This window comes from Xiphophorus couchianus, chromosome 16, assembly GCF_001444195.1.
Source record: "Xiphophorus couchianus chromosome 16, X_couchianus-1.0, whole genome shotgun sequence".
Taxonomy (NCBI): domain Eukaryota; kingdom Metazoa; phylum Chordata; class Actinopteri; order Cyprinodontiformes; family Poeciliidae; genus Xiphophorus; species Xiphophorus couchianus.
The window spans coordinates 2,989,291-3,006,857 of NC_040243.1; the positions used below are offsets into that span (position 1 = coordinate 2,989,291).

A 17,567-nucleotide genomic window follows, 5' to 3' on the forward strand; every position below is an offset into this window, starting at 1 on the left:
CTGCCTTACAGTCCTTGACTGTTTATAAAATGTCTCTGTAGAGGGAGAAACCACACAAAGTGGCTACAATATGCAAATTTCTCATTTATTGACAGAAATTACAGCATATATATAGTGGCACAAAGTCCCTCCCTTTCCCAAATGTGTGATTGGTTTACAAGCTATTAGAAAATCACAAACAGTTGTCTTATAAGATTCAACACAGAATCACATGAGAGTCTGTTGACTTTCTAACATCAGAATTGGGCTGACCAGCTGTGGATTGGAAGAAAATGGTTTTCTGCAGCATTACCATTTAGCTATGACGTGTGAAAACAGGATGTGAAACCAATAAACCAACATTTTCTAGTACTCCAGTTGTCTTGGTATATACAGTTATATAATATATACATATATAATATGAGAACATTTGATGTAATTTTAATACAAACTAATAAATATAAAACCCAGAGATCTGGTACCTGAGGGAGGAGCTTCATGTAGATATTATAATTTACACATTTAGATTGGCAGAACACATTTTTACCAAAATAAACTGCTAATATAACATATTCATAATCTTTTCTATCTATGCTACCCTGAAGATGTCACTAGAACCTCTCATTAGAGTATCATCAGGAGCACAGGCGTACTGCCTCTCCAGATATTTTCTGTCAAACTTCTGTCCAATAGATTGGTCAGTCAGACAGGCGTACAGGTGGACGGTGGCTTTGAACCTGGACTGCAGCAGAACCAGAGACAGAGCCAAGGTGACCACAGAGAACGGGACGCTGTCTGATTCTTTTCCTGGGAGAATGAAGGGAATGACGATCCGGTTTCTCCCAACAGGGCCGTGTTGTTTAGTGAGAGACTCAAAGTTCTTCCAAACACCATCGTCTGGACTTAGAGGACTAACTGTGATGTTTGGGATCATCTGGTCTCCAGCCTGTCTCATTGAGTTCCAGCGGTCCGGTAGTTTCACAGGTCGATGTTTTTCATCAGGAACTGAACATCCATCCTTCTTGTAGCAGCAGAAGACTCTGTGCTGAGGTTTCAGTCGTCCTGTGGCGATGGCATATGCTAAACCACTGGAGACACAGTTCCAGGGAGTATAAAGAACCACGTCTCTGATGGAGGCCAGAGGCAGCAGGCAGCTGGCTGGGATCATAAAGTCTCTGATTGCTCCATGAGCCATGAAGGTGATGTCCACAGTGTCACTGTGATTCTTCTTCTCCTCCTCATCTATGTGTTTTTTGAAGAAGTTGAACATCTCCACCAGTTTGGGGAAAGTATTTTTATTCAGCAACGTCAGGGCCTTTCGATTGGCGTAATTATCCTCTGCAAGCTTCATCAGCCTGTTCTTCTCATTTCTGTGGACAAACAAGAACAGGTATTTGTTGTGATCACAGTATTCACAGAACATGTTCCAACCACAGCTAACTATGTCATAATGTGAGAAAACCAGGCTGCAGAGAGAAGCAGACCTCCTCAGACTAACAGTGGCAGGAAAATTCATACAATATCTGAAGGTATGGTTACTTAGAGACCTCCAAATAATCAAGACTTGTTTAGCAAGTTCTGGGTCTGATGTTCTGAAAACCATTGCTTCGGTCTTCTAGTTCCCAGAGTTTTGTGCTGGTCTGGTATGTCCTGGGTGGCAATCTGGGCTCTGACTATCAGTGGCTTGTGGAGGCTCTCTTGCCCACCTGCCTGGGGTTTTTACTCTGGATGAACACCCCTGGTGTCGCCGGGAAACTTTGAGAGATCCAAGGTGTGAGATAGATGCATGTGGATCTTGCATGAACAAGGGGAGAGTCTGGAAGTGACCCACCTTGCTTTGCTCAGTCCTTTCCTAATTTTAATGCATTTGATACACAAATCTGTCTCCCAAATACTTTCTCCAGCCCCAGTTTGAACACGCCAGCGTCCCTGAAGGGAAATCTGGAACCAAGGGCATAGGGGGCTCCACTCTTTACCCCCACACTCCTCTTACACATGTACACTTGAAATTCATGGCTGTGTGAAACGACTGATCACTTTGTCCTGCTGGAACCCGGTGGGTCCTCTTTGCTTCAGTGCATTGGTTAAAGCAGAGACAACAGAAACATCAGTAATAAAAGGAGTTCAGAAACTCACAGGATCTGCTTCTGCCTTTTCATCTCCTGGAAAGCAGAATGTAACATTATCAGGGTGGGATTGGTTGTTACGTAGCTCATGGTCCGCAGATAGTCAGCACCTGAAAGCAGAAAGAAGCTTTTATTTTATTCCTAAAACGTGATTCAGGTGGGATTTTGTTCCAAACTGAATGAAATCCACAGATTTTAGCTGAGTCTGCTACAGCCCTCTGTCAGCTGGACGATTGCTCTCCTTCCTGTATCCTGTGTGACATGGAGGAATCCTGTGGGATAGTTAAAGTAAAGCTTCAGCCAGTCTTACCTGCTGTTAAATGAAGAGCTGTGCTTCATCCGATCAGGTAACACCTGAAGCTCTGAGGTTTTATCACTGATCACCTGGTGACACACCTCTTTGTTGTGCTGTGACACATCTACATACTTGAAAGAGAAACTGAATGGGAGTCCCTGGGAAATCCCAAAATAAGGAGAAGGTTTCTCAGTCTATCGTTGGATTACAGTAAACATTGTACATTAAATAACCTGAGAATAAAAGCCAGGACATTCAGCAGTGGTCACTATTTTACTTAAAGTAAAAACGCAGCAAACCAGTTAATTTACCTGCTGGGTGTTATGATGTAGTTTTCTTTGAACTTTGCACTTCAGACTGAGCGAGGATCAAGGAAATTAGATCAAAATCATCCTACATAGAACAACTGTTATCAAATTCATCAAATATTTCGGCAGACAAAGGTCTGCAAATATTTCCTGTCTGCAGGAATAATAATCATAACAGCAGATTATTCCTGTAAATCAGCTGATTTATTGTCACTGAGCTTCACATGTGTAGAAATAAGAAACTGGAGCAAAAAAAAATGCTGCACTGTTATGAATAAATTTCTGCTTATGTTTGAAATAAATGTTTAACTATGACAAAGCAGCAGAGAAAACAACCTAAAAACTCCTTTTATAGGAGATAAAATATTTTTAAAAAGACTCAGAGCAACAATTTAAAGTTAATTATAATGAAATGTTGTCTGGTGCAGCCTGTGGTCTCACACCCAGACTCTCCTAACTGCTCTCCCTGCCAGTGAAACACCTACAGATGGTGCAGACAGGGGAGCCACCAGGCATCTTGGGCCCCCTGACAAAAATTAAATTGGGCCCCACGCAGCTGCTGTTTATTTTTTTTTTTTAGTCTTTCTGACCCATCAAAAGAGTCACAATTTTAAAGGCTTGCAACTTTCCTGCTTTCTTTGGTCCAGGACTGATAACTAGCACAATATTTACTGCTCATATATTTTACATCCAATAGTCCATATACAGTATGCAAGTAAGTTGTATAAATTTTTTCTATTAGTTTTAGATTAGTGAAATGTCACAAGCAACAGTCAGAGGCAACATGCAAAATACACATGAAGCAATCCAGACTTCTCAAAAAATGCTGTGTAGTTGCATTTTATTCAATGTTAGTGAAAAACCATCTGGTCCAGAACCATCTGTAGATTCTGGACCATCTGTAGATTCTCCTGTTTTCTGTTTTATCCACCTTAGTTAACCTGAAGTGAGTCACTGTTGCTTAAAACATCTTTATAATTATAAAAGTACACAAATATTTCATTTTATTGGGTAGAATAACATCTTAAGATGATTATTACTGTCTGTATTTGGATGACTAGCCCCATCACAGCAGAATATTACATGGTATAAATGCTGGAAAGACAACGAATTTATTGAAAAATACAACAGAAGAATAAGAAATGGAGGGAATTGAACTTAGTTACAGACTTTCTAGTTGTTGCAATATTAAAAATAGTAAAGGACAGCAGAGATGCACAGAGCCTATGGCGAGGTATTCAGGCCATCACGGACTATAAGCCTTCCCCACGGAGCTGTGACAGCAACATCTCTCTGCTGAACAATCTGAACAGCTTCTTCGCACGCTTTGAAGCACAAAACAACACATGCCCAGAGAAGAACCCCCCCCCCCCCCATGACCAGATCCTTCGCCTCTGTAATGAAGAGATCTTCATTACTGGGACTATTTTACTGAAATCACTGTATTGCATTTTTAAAGTATTTTTGCACTTTATTAACAAGCACTTTATTTAGCACTGCACTTTAAGCATAGATTTGCACATCAGTAATAATTTGCACACAAGAAGTTTTAATTGTATTTATTGAGTATTTTTAGAGATTAGCATGTAGCCTTTTGTTCTGGGCTCTGCACAGCTGCTCCTCATTGACGAGTGAGGTGGTTGCCTGTGGAGGGAGGATAATTGTTACGCAGAGCAATAAGCTACTGGTGGGTAAAACTGAGCAAATGTGTTGTGCATAATCTGTTGGGTGTGGAGTGCTAGTGTAGAGTGACTCACCTGTCTTTTCTGTGTCCTCTCCAGGGTGTTTGGACAAATACTGCCCCGGGGGTCCAGACACCATATATAGTCTCCGGGAGAGGCCATTGAAAAGTGTGTGGGGGGGGGAATTGTTTATGGGTTTTGTGGTGTTTCATTTGGTGTAATGATAAAACATAAAATATTTATAAAAAGTAAATAGAAATGTTTGTATTTAGTAAAAGGTATTTTAATTAAATAAGTGGATTGATGAATTGAGATTCCCCTGTGAATTAAAGGTGGTTTGATCCGTCACAGCTGGGACTATTTAAGACTGCAGTTTTCACCTGTGAAGTGTTGTTGATGTTGTGTGAAGAATAAAACCACTGCTGTTTTCCACCTGACTCTGCCTCAACGCCTCATCGTCACTGTAAAATCCAACCGCGAACGGCTACCTTGTTACAGCCTCTCAGCCAACATGGTGAAGAGGACACTGGCCAGAATCAACCCCCGGAAAGCAGCGGGACCAGACAACATCCCAGGTCGTGTGTTGAAAGACTGTGCAGAGGAGCTAAAAGATGTCTTCACCGATGTCTCTAACATCTCCCTGGAACAAGCCATTGTTCCATCACTTTTCAAAACCGCAACCATTATACCAGTGCCAAAGAAATCCTCTCCATCCTGCTTCAATGACTACCGTCCAGTGGCACTGACATCCATTATCATGAAGTGCTTTGAACGTCTAGTCATGGCCCACGTCAAGTGCAACCTTCCCATTACCCTGGACCCTTTTCAGTTTGCATACAGAGCAAAACGATCCACAGAGGATGCAATCTGCTCTGCCCTCCAACCTGCCCTCACCCACCTGGATAAAAAGGACTCTTATGTGAGAATGCTGTTCATTGACTTCAGTTCAGCATTCAGTACCATAATACCACAACAACTTATCTGCAAACTGGACAAGCTGGGGATTAGCACCTCCCTCTGCAACTGGCTGCTAGATTTCCTCACTCAGAGGCCTCATGCAGTACGGGTTGGCAACTTAACCTCGAGCAGTATTACCCTGAACACAGGCGCCCCCCAGGGCTGTGTGCTCAGTCCTCTGCTCTTCACCCTGCTGACACATGACTGCACAACAACCCACACCTCCAACCATATAGTAAAGTTTGCAGACGACACAACTCTTGTGGGCCTCATCACCAAGGGCGATGAAACCCACTACAGGGAGGAGGTCCATCTTTTGACCAAGTGGTGCAGCAACAACAACCTCTTGCTAAATGTCAGCAAAACCAAGGAGATTGTTATGGACTTCAGGAAGGGCCATATCGAACACCACCACTGACCATAGATGGCGCTGCAGTAGAGAGAGTAGGCAGCACAAAATTCCTTGGGGTGCACATCTGTGAAGACCTCTCCTGGACCACCAACACCACATCACTTGTGAAGAAGGCCCAACAACGCCTCTACTTCCTGCGCAAGCTCAAGAAGGCAAGTGCTTCACCACCCATCTTGAGCACTTTCTACAGAGGCACCATAGAAAGCACCCTGACTAGCTGCATCACAGTGTGGTGCGGAAGCTGCACAGAACAGAACAGAAAAGCCCTGCAGCGCATTGTGAAAACAGCCTCCAAGATCATTGGTGCCCCACTCCCCGCCCTGCAAGACCTGTACACCACCCGACTCACCCAGAAAGCGGTCACGATTGTGGGAGATGTAAATCATCCTGCCCACAAACTGTTCAGTGTCCTGCCCTCCGGGAAAAGATATAGAAGCCTCTGCTCCCGCACCACCAGACTCTCCAACAGTTTCATCCAGCAGGCTGTGAGGATGCTGAATTCCCTCCCCTCAGCATCAAAGCGGCCAAGAAGATGAAGAAGAAGAAACCCAGAACCTTGCACAACTGCCCTTCCTCCTAACATAGAGGGCAAATTCGGCATTTAAACTCTGCACTTCTGCCACTTTTTTTATCTGTATATCTCTATATACTTATATATATATACATATACATTCTCAGTTGTAAAACTTTTTACGCTATATGTCTAGTTATTGTACATCTATTTATTAATTGTTTAGGATAATTTTAGTTAGACTGTGTCTTTTATTGTTACTCAATGTTAGTAACGTCCTGTCTTGTATCACTGTGGGATAGTGAGAAACGTCATTTCGATTCCCTTGTATGTCTGGACATGTAAGAGGAATTGACAATAAAGCTGATTGATTGATTGATTGATTGATTGATTGATTGAAGCTGGTCGTCAACCAGATCGCTGTGACCCCAAGCCGAGTGACTGATTATTCTCTCTGCATCCCAACACCAGAGTTCTGATCTAAATTAGCTGCCTTACAGTCCTTGACTGTTTATAAAATGTCTCTGTAGAGGGAGAAACCACACAAAGTGTCTGCAAGATGCAAATTTCTCATTTATTGACAGAAATTACAGCATATATATAGTGGCACAAAGTCCCTCCCTTTCCCAAATGTGTGATTGGTTTACAAGCTATTAGAAAATCACAAACAGTTGTCTTATAAGATTCAACACAGAATCACATGAGAGTCTGTTGACTTTCTAACATCAGAATTGGGCTGACCAGCTGTGGATTGGAAGAAAATGGTTTTCTGCAGCATTACCATTTAGCTATGACGTGTGAAAGCAGGATGTGAAACCAATAAACAAAATATATTTTTAATGCTCCACTTGTATTGGTTTATACAGTGTGACATGAGAACATTTGATGTAATTTTAATACAAACTAATAACTATAAAACCCAGAGATCTGGTACCTGAGGGAGGAGCTTCATGTAGATATTATAATTTACACATTTAGATTGGCAGAACACATTTTTACCAAAATAAACTGCTAATATAACATATTCATAATCTTTTCTATCTATGCTACCCTGAAGATGTCACTAGAACCTCTCATTAGAGTATCATCAGGAGCACAGGCGTACTGCCTCTCCAGATATTTTCTGTCAAACTTCTGTCCAATAGATTTGTCTCTCAGGCAGGTATCCAGGTGGACGGTGGCTTTGAACCTGGACTGCAGCAGAACCAGAGACAGGGCCAAGGTGACCACAGAGAACGGGACGCTGTCTGATTCTTTTCCTGGGAGAATGAAGGGAATGACGATCCGGTTTCTCCCAACAGGGCCGTGTTGTTTGGTGAGAGACTCAAAGCTTTTCCAAACACCATCGTCTGGTCTCAGAGGACTAACTGTGATGTTTGGGATCATCTGGTCTCCAGCCTGTCTCATTGAGTTCCAGCGGTCCGGTAGTTTCACAGGTCGATGTTTTTCATCAGGAACTGTGCAGCCAAGCTTCTTGGAGCAGTAGAAGACTCTGTGCTGAGGCTTCAGTCGTCCCGTGGCGATGGCATATGTTAGCCTTGCACCTGCGGAGACACAGTTCCAGGGAGTATAAAGAACCACGTCTCTGATGGAGGCCAGAGGCAGCAGACAGCTGGCTGGGATCATGAAGTCTCCGATTGATCCATGAGATAAAAAGGTGATGTCCACAGTGTCACTGTGATTCTTCTTCTCCTCATCATCTATGTGCTTTTTAAAGAAGTTGAACATCTCCACCAACTTGGTGAAGGAGTTTTCTCTCAGCCACTTCAAAACGACTAGATTTGAACAATTTCTCTCTGCAAGCTTCATCAGTCGGTTCTTTTCTTCGGAGATCCTTGTTCTTTGTGAAAATTGAACATCTCTGTAGATGTCCCGCCTGTAGAAAGAAAATGATTAGGAATATTTAGTATGAATGTGTGTTTGTTACCTCCTTACTGTCACTGTACAGCAGCAAGATATTTTCCTGTCTTTGCCAGATCACATTACGGTGGACGCCGGTTCAGTACCAGTAGGTTTTCCAGGCCAGGACCAAAACTCTTTTACTGTTTAATTGTTGTGGGAGACTTTGAATCCATGTAGATTAATCCCCAACAGAGAGGGGCAAGAAAACTGTGATATACTTCAAACCTTTCATTTGAGCCAATAGGTTACACTAAAACACGTGAAAAAATATTTATTAGGAAATTATAAACATAAACGTCAGCAATGCTCATTGCCACAGTTGATAGATTAACAAACTTACAGCCTCTAATCTCCACTCTATCAGCGGCTGCAATCAATTTTCCAGCTTCTTTACATAAAAAAATCTAAAAATGAAATTAATCTGCACATCAACATCCAGTATTGAAGCCATGCACAAACATAAACATGTAGAAAAAATGGCTAAATGAAGCTCTTCCTCCTGCTGCCTTGATATTCTAGTCATGACTTAAGAAAGTTCTGCCTGTTGCTGAATCTGATCTGATTCAGATAGTAAACTGATTCCTCTCATCGGGTTTTTTCCCTCAGTCTTTAAAAACAGCAGTTATCATAACAATTTGGACAAATCTATATGCTCCCACTAGCTCAGATTATAACCAGTATGGTTATCAGTATCTGTGTATTTATTTACCATAACTGCACAGATGATGCATCATGATGTCACCAGGTGACTCACAACCGTCCAATCACTGAACAGATGCTTAGAACAGATAAATGTCTGGATGCGCTACAACTTTCTCCAGATGAACAGAAGCAAAACTAAAGTTATTTGGACCTAAATATGAACGATCAACAAACAGCTTCAGTTATTACAGCTGGAAACTAGAGATCAGGATGACCTCTGACCTGAACCTTTAAATCAAGGCAAAAAATTTTATTTGACAACATAACTGTTTACCGTTTTATTCTTAACACAGTTAAACTTTCTTGTTGCTGAAATGTGCTACAAATAAATTTGACTTCTTCGTTTTAATGCATTGATCCAAACAAATACATTAAACTAACTGATATTTCTCATAAGAACATTCTGGAGCAGAATAAGATGCTACTCAGTATTTTCTCATTGAATATTTGCCATCAGGAAACTCACAGCATCAATCTCCATATTTTCAGGTGTAGAGAAATCAGTTTCTGGAGTTGGTCACTTGTTGGGTCACTCATGGTTGGTGGATGAACAGGAACTAAAAATGAAACTGTTAACCTGCAGAAGAAAAGCAAAATCATTTTACAATAAGAAAATACTGAAGTTTTTTTTTTAGTTTTAACTTAAATTTCCACATTCCTGCCAGCTGTACAAATTTCTACACAATAACAGAAACTCTGTGACTGAAAAGCTTTTCCTCTAATATAAGAACCAGATTCTATTAGTTCAGAATAAATTACTGCTAATATTTCATAGTAATATTGTTAATTTCTTAGAGCAAAGCTGCAGTGTGTCCTACCTGTTGCAGGTGAAATTGATAAAGTCATCTAACAGGTAAAGGACCAGAAGCCCTATTTATAAACCTTGAATCATATTACATCATGGGCGACACGCCTCAATGAGAAACAAAGAGCAAAAAGCGAAAGAGAAACTTCAGAGCCAAAATTTACCTTTTTTTCACCAGGAAAATCCCACTGACATTAAAAACCTATTTTGGAAGATAAGCCTGGCCAAGACTGGCAGCAGCACACAGAGGTTATAAAGGCTTTAGAGTTTATTGACCATAATAAATACCAGAATCCGACCAAAACTGAGCAGAAACCTGCAGCAGGATCTGCTCTGTGAAGCAGGCATGCAGTAAAATCTGTAGAAATTCAGCAAACAGAAATAAATGATGTATTAACATCAGACTGGGTTTAGTCTATCTGTTGTTTTTCTGTCTCTGTACTCTTCACATCACACTGAGTTAGAATGGAGTTTTATTTACTGAAATCAGGTTAGAATCACAATAGACGCCAACAGGTGAAAGGAAAACACCTCTGAACTGGTTTGACTCTGGAATCTCTGCCAATCAGTTGGTTCTTCTTGCCAGTCACCTGATTTACTGTAACTCAGCAGCTCTTCACATGTTTTACATGAATTTAAATCTTGAAGCTGCTTCACATGATCCTGGTAGGCTCTACTTTAAATGTGCAAACCCTGAACTGATGCATGAATCAGAGTAAATATTTAATATCTGTAAAGTTTGAACCTTTAGAAGAAAAATACCAAGAAATACTGAAGACTTGTGAGCTGTAGATTCAATTCAATTCATGTTTATTTATGTAACACCAGTTCACAACAAATATTGTGTCAAGACACTTAACAAAAAAATTATACATACATAGAAACATTTAAATTGATCCTAATTATTATAAAGTACAGTAAGCTCAGTTATCAAAAGTAGTGTAAAAGGTTTCTATCTAAGAAAAGATGAGAAACACTGACAGTACAGCACATTTGATCAGATTTTAGAGTTTTAACCTAAACTAATGTAATTTGGCCAATTTCATAGATTGATATATTATTAAAGTTATTTAAACTAGAATGGCTGGGTTTTCGATTTCTCCCTAGAATGGCTGAACAGGGCCAAAAGGCCCTGAGTCCACCCTGACGACTCTGATGGCTCAAATTAGCATTCTTCTTCAATTGTAAATGTGGCCGTTGACCGTCAGGCCAGAATGTAGGGATGTGAATAGTCCATGTTGGGGGTGGGTATCTATGATACCTGCAGGAGATCAGATCTCCTGTAGGTAATGCTCTTCAGTTTAGTTTTGAAGCATACATGAAGTGTTTTTGGAGAGATGTGACCTTTTGCAGCTGATCCATGATGTTGTGCTGCATTATCCAGGTCATTTTGCCAAATGTACATAGAGTTTGCAAAACATACAATCTGTTTCAAGAAATGTGCAAAGGTTTTTCTAAAAGAAATGAGTAATGTTTTTCTTTGAAATAAAGCTAAGAGGGTATAAAATGACAGTTTAGAAATAAACTAACCAAATTAATTGTGTTGATCCACCTCAAAAAAATCATGCAAAAAGTGTAAGCAAAAGAAATCTGGGAGACTTTGCACATGCAAATTTGCATGCAGCCTTTTGTGCTGTGGAGGATAAATAGGTGACTGCTTCACCTATTTAGTTCACAAGAACTAATGGCATTTATTTCAGTCATAATCTTGCGGGGGGTGACCAAGGTTCCATCACTATGTGACAGCTGGTCAGCAAACCTGGCAAACATGATTGACATGGCAGCACTGAATGCACATGTGCTTTATCAGGCATGCATTGGGGTGCAGGAGAGACGGGTGGACTTCCTGGTTGAGCTTGCAAAAGAGTTCGGTAACTCTCATGTGAGTGAGAAGAAGGCACACAAGGAGAAACTGCTTCGGCAACAACCTTCCACACCCAGCTCAGGCAAAAGGGCGAAGTGTCAGGTCAACCATCGATGCAGGATGCGTGTCCTGAGGCCGAAACATCATCAGTGACCCCTCACACCCCCACCATGGACTGTTCTCCCTGCTGCCCTCTGGAAAGAGGTTCTGCAGCATCCGGTGCAGGTCCACCTGGTTCCGAAACAGCTTTTTCCCACTTGCCATCAGACTGCTGAGCTCTTAACTGGACTGCACTCAAAAACTGGTCTCCACTTTATACCTTGCACATGTACAGAGCTAAATAACTTCTATTTTACTGTCAGTCCTGCACTTTATATTTTATATTTAGATTTATATTCATATTTTATACTGTATTTTATTTTACTCACAACATTGGAACCTCAAACATTATCCTGAGCCGTATGCAACGAAATTTCGTTCTGTATACACCCTGTGCATTGAAAATGACAACAAAGTCAGTCGAAGTCGAAGTCGAAGTCTAAGGAACAATTGTGCAACTGTGAGATGCGTTGAGGCCATTACCAGGGTACTTGGCCTAGGTAATGGCCCTATTTACTGAACAAAAGCACCTGCTAGATAAAATCCTCAGGCCAGTTGGACTATCTCTAGCCTGAATAGGTATATGTCCAAATGGCCTAACTCCAGCCATTCTAACACAATGATAACAAAGTGTCATTTCAGTGAAGTAAATCAATAAAGAACAAATCAGTAACTCTGACACTAATAAACAATACATTGCTGCTGTCTGCATAATCACAGAAAAACAAATGTGAACAAATAAAACCACACATATGAGAAATATAAACATTCGTCTGCAGCTTATCCAGGTTGTTCCTGTTGCTGGAAACTAAATGACTTAATGCTGAATTTTCTGATTATTTGATGTCCTGAATTTGAGTTTTGAATCTGTTTTGATTGGATTGTTATTTTCTTTAATGTAAATATGACTGTTTGAATAGACCGACGCTAACTGTACTCACTGCCACTAAATTAATGAATTAAACTGGGGGTGAATTTCCTTTGCAGTCTAAGACCACTAGATGGCAGTGCAGTAAAAGTTTACAGAAGCTGAACAGAAAGTGGAACAACATAAATCTGATGAATGTTTTGTATGATTGATCAAATAAAACCCGTTGAGATGGACCTGAAGCTGGAGTCCAAAACATCTAGTTCATAAAACCAGAGATGTTCTGGTTTTATTTCTATTTTCTCAGAACCCATTTTGTCTCAGAGTTCAACCGAACATGGCTTTGAAAGATTGGGCCAGCCTCTCGTGTACTTGGTTTTCTGCACTGCTTTCTGTTCTTCTGAAGAACTTTATCACTGAAGATATTATAGATTGGAACTTGGAGGCCAACATCTTCTCAGTTGAGGTCATTCCTGTGAAGTCGATGGTGCAGGCATACTGCTGCTTCAGAGCTTCCTCATCCAGTTTCATTTTTCTGGAAAGTTTCCCCAGGCAGACGGTGAGGTGGAGCGTTGCCTGAAATCTGGAGAACATGAGCACCAGAGACAGAGCCAAGGTGACCACAGGGAGAGGGATGTCTTCTTCATCATTATCTTCATCATCTTGTTCAGGGAGGATCAATGGGATGAGGATATGGTTTCTTCCAGGGTGGCCATATCTGCTTTCTAGCCTCTCAAATTTCTTCCAGACGCCATCTTCAGGTGATTTTAAAGGAGACACGATGATGTTGGGAATCTTTTGATTTCCAGCTTTTTTCATGGAGTTCCACACATCAGGGAGACGTTTGGGCCGATGCCCGTTATCTGGAACCTTGCAGCCACGATCAGGTGAGCAGTAAAACTGTCTGTGGGCAGGTTGAATCTTCCCTGTGGCGATACCGTACGCCGCGGTAGCTTCAAGGTAGCAGTTCCAGGGCGAGTACAGGACAACGTCGGAGACGGTGGGCAGAGGCAGCAGGCAGCTGGCTGGCATCATGGAGTCAGTGATCGCTCCATGAGCCACAAAGGTGATGTCAACTTCATTACTGTGGTTCTCCTCTTCTTCCTCATCAAGCTTTTCCTTCAGGAACTGGAACATGTCCACCAGCTTGGAGAAGATCTCAGACTTTGGGTTTTCCCTGAGCCACTTCCTAACGGATTCATCTTTGCAGGAATCCTGTGCAAAGTCCAGCAGAGTTTGACTGTCGTCACTGCTCTTGTTTTTGGTTTCAATGGAGCGTTTAACCTTGGCTAACCTCCGGAAGATCGATCTGGAAGAGAAAACGCCAATCAGAAGACAGTTCTCATAAAGGTTATAAATGTGACTGTTTTAGCAACATGTTGTGGTAACCATGTATTTCTTGTTCTGTTGGATCTGATCAAAACGTTTTACCCAATGGATCATTACATGTTGATATCGAGTCAAGAGCAAAATGTGGGAATCATGTCGAGCTAACAGAACAAGATTTTTATGTCATTTTCCCCCCCGATTTCCCTTTTCTGACAATCTTGGGGATTATCTGATTATCGGAATGAATCTTAAAATAGTTTACTAGTGAGATGTTTCATCTTTCAGACTTACTGAATGTTTTTAAGGTCTTTTTCCATCTGGTCAGAAGCTTTCCGAATGTCCACAGCGTTCTTCCTCAGACTCTGACTGGCTTCAGTCTTACAGTTTTTCACATCAACACAGTTGATCACCAGCTCAGGAACTGAAAACGCCAACCCAACCACTCCTGCTCCAACCTTAGAAAGGCAAAATAAATATAGGAGAATAAAATGTTTATATAATGGCACAAAAAACATGGACATTTTTATCTAAAATGGCCTTAATATGCCGTCATAAAGTTCCACAAAATATGTTGATGTTTCATATATTTAGTAGCAGACTGAGCTTCTCACCCGTCCGACTGCTTTGCCTGCAGCTTTTGCTCCCATGGCTGCTGCCAGCTCTGGAAGGCCATTCGACACCAAACTCTTCCCAGACTTTCTAGCTGCGATCATCGCCAACTTGGAAACTAAAGAAATCCCAAGAAGAGCGAAATCTGCCTCCTTATCACTGATCAAAGTTTTGGAGAAACCAGACAGCATGCTCTGCAGACTGATCCTGGCGTTCAGCATCAGCCCCTCTCGTTTGGCCATGGCCCTCACGATCATTTCTACAACATAATCTTCTGGAGAAAGTTTCTCAAAGGACGAAGCCTCCTTTTCCCTCCGCTCTCCTTCCTCCTTCAGCGTTCCCATCAGTTTCTCAATCCCCTTTTCGAGATTCTCAATCTTCTCACCGATCTGTTTGGCTTCTTTCATGTTTAGGCTCGCCACAGCGATGTCCACAACATCTGAGGTCAGGTTAGTGGTCAGACCGAGGCCAGAGGCCACGGCTCCAGCCGTGAACAGGAACGGGATCGCAGCTCCTCCAGTGACCAGGGCTGATATGCCAGAAACTGTCATGGCCGCCGCTCCTCCTACAGACACTGAGCTGCCTACAACTTTGCTGATGTTGCAACCTTTCTTGGTTTCCTCCAGCTCAGTGGCCAGTTTGTCAAACTTCTCTGCACCTTCTTTCTGCAGCTTCACCCACTGGAAGATTTTATCGATGAGCATGTCGGCTACATCCATGGTGGGATCCCAGTGATTTTCCTGAAAAAAGGTTGAAGTTTAGTCACTAATTACATAAAAGCAACATCTGACTGCTGAACTCTCACCTTTTCCAAGCAAAAATTAGAAACACAGAGTCTCTTGATGGAGCTGAAGTTTCTGGAAGTTTGTTCAGATCTCGTCTATTCCTGAGTAATTCTGAAATACTGTTAGAAAATGTTGATGTTACCAAACTATCTGAATAAATAACTATAATGTTGCATTGAGGACATTGTAGGAAGAAGAAAAAAAAGGAGCAGATTTTGGGATTAATCTCAGAATTTATTCAGAAAAATTGGAAATTCTTCACTTTTGAAACTCAGAAATTTCCAGGATTTTTCCAGAACATTTCTGAGATTAATCTCAAAATTAAATTTTTTTCATTTTTGACTTTTTGAGCTCAGAAATTTTGTTTCATTTTCAAAAAAATTCTCAGATTAATAAAAAAGAAATCTCATTTTTCTCATGCAAATTTTTGACTTTCAGAAATTTCCTTGTGTTTTTATTTTTCTTTAAAACATTTCTGAGATTTTTCTTGAAGTTCCTGAGTTTTAGTTCACTCCTCCTTTATTTTCTATCCACATTGGCCCTAATACATTGTTATAAGTAACATATGTAAATGCATGTAAAATTAATATTCCAGTGTCTCACCTGTTCTGTTGAAATGTGAAAAGACTCTTGTCAAAGTTCTGCTTGGGCTTTTATTGAAAGGAAGTTTATTGTCTGTTTCTCTGTTCTGATTGGCTGATTTAAAGTCAGTCATTCAGAAAGTGAAAGTGTTTGTCTTATCCTGCTGACCCGAACAGATAAACTTTTGAGCTGACCTCAAACGACCTGCAGCTGTTTAACTTCAGATCAGAACCAGGAGTCGATCATAGTTTATGCAGAAAACTGAAAACTACAGATAAACATCTTGATTTGTGATTCTATCAAATTTATGTGGATTTCACTTAAAATGATAAAAAATAAATAAATCCAGCACAAATTGAGATTTCTCTTTCAAAAACGAAAGTAAACTCAACGAAAGCAGCAATTAAACTTCCCGTCTTCTCACTGTACTATAAAGTATATCTGTTTTTTTATGAAGCAGCAGATTTATTATCAGGCTGGTGATGCAATAACTGGACTGGTTCCATTTATAAAAACAAATCTTTTCTGCTCAGATTGTTCATAACATCCAGTTCTAAGTTTAACTGTGATCAGTTCTCTACAGAGACCCTCAGCTGTTAGGCTGTTTCTTGGCTTTTTGGTACGGTAAATATGGGAGGCTGTTTGTAAAGTCACATTCACAAATTAAACGACAAATAAACACAAAAAACTGGTTTGCTTAGCCTGTCACATCAGAAAACATGGGGGCTTATTTTTCTATGTTAATGTCAGCCATGCATTTATAAATGTTGCCATTTTAAATCAAATGTTTAATTAACAAGCTAAACATTTAGTTTACAAATGAAGTAAAGTTTAGTTACCAGGCTAAATATTTAGTTTGAAGCTAAGTGTTGAGTTAGCAAACACAATATTTAGCTTGCTAACTACTAACTCTGAGATAAATATTTAATTTCTAAGCTAAATATTTATCTTAATATTTAACTTACTGACAAAATAGTAAGTTAAATATTGAGTTATTCGAGTCAATATTGAGCTTTTTAAACTAAATATTTAGCCAATACAGTATGTAGAAATATATTTAGTTAGCAAGGTAAACGATTAGCTTGCTAACTAAACAGCAAGCTAAATGTGTTGCTAAGTGTGAAAGTTATGAATGAAACTTAAATAACATGGTGAAAATGTGACTGTAAAATTAACCATATTTTTCTTATGACAGTCTAAACAGCCCAGCCCAAGTATTTGCACTCGTTCTGGGCCAAATGTAGGTGAACATGATATGATTGATTAACAGAAGATACGTCAACAAAGTGATACCAGAGGCAATCTGGTGACCCACCCACAGCAGCATGTTGTCTCTGCAACAAGTTTAACAGTTAAAGACCATCTCAGTGGAGGAGATCCTCCATTATAACCTGCAGCAGCGTTGCTGCATTCAGTTTGTAAAACAGTTGATACTATTAAGGTCTGATACTTTGTTAAATTACAAAACCTTCTGACAAACTGAACCTTATTTAAATATTAAGATATTTTTGCAAAGATCTGAGGTTTCTAACTGATTTAGAGGATGAATTGTTCATTGCTTCATGTTTAAACTCAATACATCTTCAACATTATAATTTGAGTTTTTGTTACTGTACAGCAGATTCTAGAAATTATTTTTCTCTAAAACATTTTAAAAACTAGTTTAAAACTAAATAATCTACTAAATCTGTTCCTTCTTAGAATATTTGTACAGATGATTAGTTAATATTTTCACTCATATTTGGGTGTAAT

General features: G+C 40.3%; 3 protein-coding genes across 4 annotated transcripts in view; all 3 read right to left on the minus strand.

Annotated features, from left to right (window-relative positions):
* LOC114160177 (NACHT, LRR and PYD domains-containing protein 12-like) overlaps nucleotides 1-9,802 on the minus strand; it is a 35,531-nt gene extending 25,729 nt beyond the window's left edge. For both annotated transcript variants that reach the window (XM_028042629.1, XM_028042628.1), the window contains exon 1: nucleotides 9,693-9,802. The gene's annotated coding sequence lies outside the window, so the exon portion shown is untranslated. The remainder of the gene's footprint in view (nucleotides 1-9,692) is intronic.
* Nucleotides 6,820-9,698, minus strand: LOC114160179 (uncharacterized). The gene is made up of 2 exons (XM_028042632.1): nucleotides 9,341-9,698; nucleotides 6,820-8,146 (listed from the first exon to the last, which is right to left on the minus strand). Exons 1-2 carry the CDS (start codon nucleotides 9,472-9,474, stop codon nucleotides 7,312-7,314), a joined length of 969 nt encoding a protein of 322 aa, XP_027898433.1. The 5' UTR covers nucleotides 9,475-9,698; the 3' UTR covers nucleotides 6,820-7,311.
* Nucleotides 9,803-12,266: 2,464 nt separating the features above from the next.
* Nucleotides 12,267-17,556, minus strand: LOC114159935 (uncharacterized). The gene is made up of 5 exons (XM_028042213.1): nucleotides 15,837-17,556; nucleotides 15,254-15,352; nucleotides 14,451-15,188; nucleotides 14,131-14,294; nucleotides 12,267-13,819 (listed from the first exon to the last, which is right to left on the minus strand). Exons 3-5 carry the CDS (start codon nucleotides 15,165-15,167, stop codon nucleotides 12,838-12,840), a joined length of 1,863 nt encoding a protein of 620 aa, XP_027898014.1. The 5' UTR covers nucleotides 15,168-15,188; nucleotides 15,254-15,352; nucleotides 15,837-17,556; the 3' UTR covers nucleotides 12,267-12,837.
* Between the last annotated feature and the right edge of the window lie 11 nt (nucleotides 17,557-17,567).